General features: G+C 38.4%; 1 protein-coding gene across 1 annotated transcript; it reads right to left on the bottom strand.

The window, feature by feature from the left end:
- Positions 1-2,382: 2,382 nt before the first annotated feature.
- On the bottom strand, positions 2,383-3,831 carry LOC122654336 (dof zinc finger protein DOF5.6-like). The gene is made up of 2 exons (XM_043848391.1): positions 3,727-3,831; positions 2,383-3,574 (listed from the first exon to the last, which is right to left on the bottom strand). The coding sequence occupies exons 1-2, from the start codon at positions 3,775-3,777 to the stop codon at positions 2,648-2,650; spliced, it is 978 nt and encodes a 325-aa protein (XP_043704326.1). The 5' UTR covers positions 3,778-3,831; the 3' UTR covers positions 2,383-2,647.
- Between the last annotated feature and the right edge of the window lie 2,169 nt (positions 3,832-6,000).

Genomic DNA, 6,000 nt, shown 5'->3' on the forward strand with positions numbered 1-6,000 from the left:
TATTTTTGAAGTGGAAGTGGGAGTCTTGAATATTCCTCAGAAATAACGGATTTTCATCCTCTCTAGTGCGGTGCACTGCTAAGTGCCGAGTGTACCGCATTTAAAAATCCAACACAGTGGCAACTTTTTTTCCTCTAACATGTTGGGTGGCCGGGGATGGATCTTTATCCTCTCAATTCCGGTGCCCCTGACTTGAGAAGATAAAAATTTGTGGTAACCACTAGAAAAGTGCTTTTGCATCTGGGAGAAATTATGCTTCTAACTTCGATGGATGGGGAGAAAATGACAACTAGAGCTCTCGTTTGCACCCAACGTTGCGACTTGGGAGGAACTGGCCTCATATACCAGATTGTAACAGTTTCCAGCAGAAGAACTTTCATAGAGTGAAGATTCTCTGCAATTTCTTCAATCTATCTTGTTTTCTTCAATTGAAGACCTAACATTTTTGGACCTGCAGAGATTGGCCATCCTTGTTTGTTCTGTTTCTCTTACACTATTTGTCTTTCTGTGGCTGGTTTTTGTCTGTTTGGGTTCTCTTTTCAGAATCGACACGAACAGACAGAGTTGGAGAAACGGTAGAATTGAATACTTCAGTGTGTGCTAGCGCCAGAGGCCACACTCCCCCTCAAACAAATCTAACCAATCTTCAAACAGAAAAAACCTGTAATTTTTCCCATTTTTTAAACCCTAAACCCTAAACGATAGGGAAGATGAGTTTGCAGGTTTTTCTCCTTTTTCAGATAAGGGTATTTTTGTCATTGTACCTTATCAAGGGACAAATGGTCTAATCATGTTCAAAAAATGTCAGATGTGGACCAGAGTGTTACATGGTTTGGAAAGTAAGGGGCATTTTGTACGTTTGGGTAATTTGAGAGGGGGCATTTGAAGAAAAACCTAAAAGAAAATAGCATATATTCATACAATCAAAATTACCATAGCACCCTTTCATGTAGCAAAATTTAAAAAATAGGACCTTATTTTCTTAAAGCCAATGGTAATCATTGTGCTTGGATAGCATCAAGAATAGTGAAGGAAAACATGGAAAAATAATAGTAAAAAAAAAAACTTTATCCTAAAATAAGAAAAACTTTCCAATCTCTCATGCAACACCATAATGCGGGTTATGTGGCAGTAGGCCCAGAACAAGCCGAACTTTTTATTCTCGAGAGGCCCATGATATTATTACAGTTTGGGCTCACACCTAATGTGTTGGGCTTCCTTATATCTAAGTCAAATGTGAGCCCATTATGATTAAAGCAACCCTCGGCATCTCCACAACTAATGATTTGATAAGGGTTCGGTCCGTCCTTGTATAGATAGGTCACTCTAATAACTAGTGGGTCCTTCTAGACGTCACTACGCCTAGTAAAGTATAATTCTTCACTATTTGCAATTGGCAATACATAGGTTGGTCTATGATTTATGTGATAGAGGACCCACATACATACATACATCTTAATAGCCAAATTTTAGTCTAAAGTAAGGAAAGTTCTTCAAACTCTAGTTCAAAATTTTAATAAAATTATCAAAATACCATCAAATGAAGATGAATATAAAATACAAAATGAAATCTTTTATAATTTTAGCTTCATCAATATAAAATATAAAATGGAATCTTTTGTAATTTTAGCTACTTTCTCTATTCATTTTAAACTAAAAGTGTACATATGATATGCTTGCTTGGTCCTCTATCACATGGATTAACCTATATATTGCCATGTGGTAAATAGTGAAGTCTTATAGTTCACCAGGCATAGTGACAGAAAGAAAACCCATAACAAATATAGTAAGATCCAAATAGGAAGGTAAAGCCATCAAACCTGATCGATTCATTAAATACTATTAGAGACATTGGTTCAACACTAACCCAAGAAGCAAAAATTTCACTGTGACTCTGGTCCGATAGCCTAATCTCTCCATTTTCAGTAGAGAAGTGGCAAGGTGGTGTTGAGCTTTTGAACGATTGTGATGGGCTAAAGGCGTCTAAACATTTCTGAGGATTGACGTCCTAAACTCCTAACCTGAGTGGTTTCTGCTTTTACCTTTTCCAGAAACTTAAACAATATTTTCCAGCTCAATTTCCCACCTGAAACCAAACAGTAGAAGGAAGTGAAAGATAACAGATACAGAACAGAAGAAAAAAGGCAAAATAAGGAGTGGGCATAGCTTCCAAGTATTCGGGTCAAGAGTCAAGTCTGTCAAAATCAGAACCCCCTGAGTCATCAGGGTAGGGACGTACACAACATCCAAGAGAATTTCCTTTCCTTTCCTTTCCTTTCCTTTCCTTTCCCCACTTTCTTAATCTATTTCATCGATATATTCAACTTCTTCTCACATAGATAATATATAAAACAACAAAAGTTAAGGTACTAACACACATCATTCTTCTAAAAAGCGATAATATATCTTTCTCGAGTATTACAACAAAATCCTACAACTTTGAATGTCTTTCTCCCAAGATACAACTCATCGCAAATGATGGAAGAAAAGAAGTGGGAAAGAAAAAACAAATAAAAAAAAAAAAAAAGGCTCAATATATTAAAAAAACAATCACTAAAGACAGATGAAGTGAATTATTTCCTTCTGCAGCCGTCTTCCATGCAGTCATGCTTCAAGGAAATAGATAATAAGAAGTAATTGGATTAATTTAAACTAATGGGTTTGAAGTAGAAGATCCATAACCATTCATTACACCATTCCATGATCCAAGACTATTCAAATACCCAAAGGAATCTCTTCCAACTTCAGAGCAACCTTGATCCTGCCATTCAAGAGACAAGAACTGTTTATTTGGTTTTGTCTCTACAGCATTTAATGGATCCTCATTACTTCCTTGATCAAATGGAAGCATTAGCCTCTGACAAGTATCTACTACAGTAGCATTATTGTTCCCATCTAAGCAAATCCCATTCCCATATGGTGAACAGAGACTATGGAGATTAGAAGGTGTAAACCCATTATGACCCACATCACCAAAACCACTCATAAGACCCAATTCATGATTGCTTCCCATGAAGTCATGGTTTCTAGGGTTTCCAAGTATGGCATCAAACTTATTCTCCATGAAATCAACAGTTGGCCTTGAAGGGTTTTCTAGTAGAGCATTGTACTTGCTCTCCATTAGAAGAGGGTTCCCAAGATTCCCAGAAGAATGCCCTAAAAGGGATGTGAGGTGTGAAAGATGCAACTCAGGAAATGATAAGTGCAGATCAGTGCCGTCGTGTGAGTATGATGAGGTGGTGGGGTGTTGGTTAAGTGTTTGATTGTTATCACTGGATTTCTTGTTAACAGACACCTTCTTGTTCTTTCTGCAGCCACCACCAACCGGGATGTTGCGTAGGGAACCTCCCTTGGTCCAATACCTTCTACATGTCTTGCAGAAGTATCTTGGCTGGGAGAGACTGTAGTTGTTGTAGTAACAGAATTTAGTATGTGTGGAATCGCAGCGAGGACACTTGAGAGCTTGATCATGTGGAGGCCTTAGTCTCCTCTCGATTAAGGGCCTTGAGCATGTGATTATATCACCAGAAGGCGATGAAGATGAATCCATCTGTGCTTCCTCGTGTGTCATACCCTGATTTTGATTTCAAGAAAACAAAAGAATTCAAGAAGAATGCCTTGTTATTGAAACAAAAAAATTTGATCAAGAACATAATAATCTAATCTAAATTATTTCATTTTTTGTTTCTTTTTTTGATAAGTAGTGAAAATAAATGCATGCCTTACCTGTAACCACTCAGAGGTATCCATGCAAACTTGGAGAGAGGTAATGCCCATTCAACAAAGAAGGTAAATCAGCTGGAGTACTGATATGATCATTCAATGGTATCAGAATACAAAGGAAGTAGTGAAGAAGAAGAGAGAGAGAGAGAGAGAGAGAGAGGTGGGAATGAAGGAAGATGGATAACAGTGTGGGAATTGAGAGAGGAATTGATGGGTTTGGGTTGGTTGGTGTGGTAGTGGAGGAGCTGTGAATAAGAAGGGAGAAAAAGGTGGTGGGGAGGAGGAGTTCTCTCAAGTCTCTTAAGTCTTAACACAGTGGTCTTGGTTTCGTCGGTGGCTCTTCTTCTCAAATGGGTCCCCACTTTTGTCTGTTATGACAGTAAGTCTGACTCTGACCCCTCTCTATTAACTTGACTAAAAAGTAGGCGATTCTGGCGTGCAAACGCTCTGATGTGTTGCGGGACAGTATCGTTCTCCTAAATCGGGACGACTTGAGCCGTTGGTTAAAGAATAGAAGTACTGGTCGACGTGGATTTAATATTTTATTATTTTATTGAAGGGGACACGTCAGAAATCACGGCGTAGTCATATGTCACATAGAACGATTGACGTGACTGAACCGGGAATATTTGGGTCCTCGAAAAAGAGCAAACCGAAAGAGCACTCCATTTTGGACCCCACACCCTCACTAACGAGCCCAAGCTAAGAAGAGGTCCTCAGGCCTCAGGGCTCACTGGCTCCGAGAGACAGAGATGGACCTACCTGGAGACTCTCTCTGCTTCTATGTATCCTCTATCTGCAAGCAAAGCATAGATTCTCCTCCGCGTGTCGGTCGACGGTTGATTCGCCGGCAAATGCATCTCTTCACCCGTGGGCCGTGGCTTCAGTCTTCTATCGCTCATTTGCTCCCATGGAGACAAACTTTGATACATCCCTCTCCATACTCTAAATTTGTCAACTTCCACAGAGTCTCATACACACGGGTTTCTAAAGTCTTAAATTCTTTGTTTTTTTTTTTAGGTACCAAAAAATTATAAAACCCCTTCATGGAACGTGAGCGGAGAATCTTTACGTACGTGAGCGTATGTGAATGACTCACAACTATTCAGATGGAATCCAGTCTATGAGAATATTCCATCTGAACAGTTGTGAGTCATTCACGTACGTGAAGATTCACTAGACTCTCGTGGAGTGGAGTTCCATGATCAAGAATGTGGTGTTTAGTCTCATATTGATCGAGCACTATATGACTGTTAAATTTATGAATCTTCGTCTTGAAGTTCGGGGTTTTGGATTGAACAACGTTTAATTAACGGTATTAAAATAAAATATTTGTTCAATGATCATGTGAGATTTATTAGGTTTGGTGGCTTTTATCTAAACCACTTAATATTTCGGTTTAATGGTCTAAATGGGCTAGTGGAGGAATTGGAGTCTTCATTAAAATTGGATTTTTCAAAAGAATGAAAATGATTGGAAACATTAAGCAAGGTGGAGAGACATCTTAAAGGAAGAGAGAGAATTAGTGAGTTTTCTCTAAGGATAGAGAAAACAATAAGGTAAAGAAGGAGCCCTATAAAATGATAAAAATGTTTACCAAAGAGAGTAGCGTTGATCCAAATAAGGAGGCAAGATGTCAAGATCCAAGTGAGAGTCCAAGAGGTATAACAAGGAACCAAGGTGAAAATATGTAGAGTGAATGGGAGATGAGAGAATGGTTTACATGAGTGCTTGGGTATAGGTATCAAAGCGCAAGGATTGTACTATTTTCTCTTCTTTTAATTCATAGTGGAAGTTGGATCTCACTATGTGGATATAGACGGTTTGCCGAACCACATAAATCTCTTGCCTCTTATTTTTGTGTTTGTGTTTCTCTATTTATTTTGTTGACCTTGCACATATCGTTTTCGTATTCTCATATCACAGAGAGAAAGTTAGAAGTATTATTTTTCCAACCTCAACCGGGCTCAAGGCCTAAAGTTCGAATAAATTGATGCAATGAGTGCAACTCTATGGTTAAAACATCAGCCATGTGAGAGTCCATGTCCCAAAGTTTAAAAGAATCGATAAAAAATAGTACAACTGTATAGTTTAGTTCCACATTAGTCGGCTAGTGTCCTTATGTTCTTAGAAAAGACTCCACCTTAAAGCTTTATATGCATTGATCAGATCCATCAATGGGCTCAAAGAACCCCATTGCTCTGTAGTCTATACTAAGTATATATAAGAGAAACAAGTCCTATGGTTCAGTTAAATATATAAAAAGAAAAGTTATGA

This window comes from Telopea speciosissima, chromosome 3, assembly GCF_018873765.1.
Source record: "Telopea speciosissima isolate NSW1024214 ecotype Mountain lineage chromosome 3, Tspe_v1, whole genome shotgun sequence".
In the NCBI taxonomy this organism is placed as follows: Eukaryota; Viridiplantae; Streptophyta; class Magnoliopsida; order Proteales; family Proteaceae; genus Telopea; species Telopea speciosissima.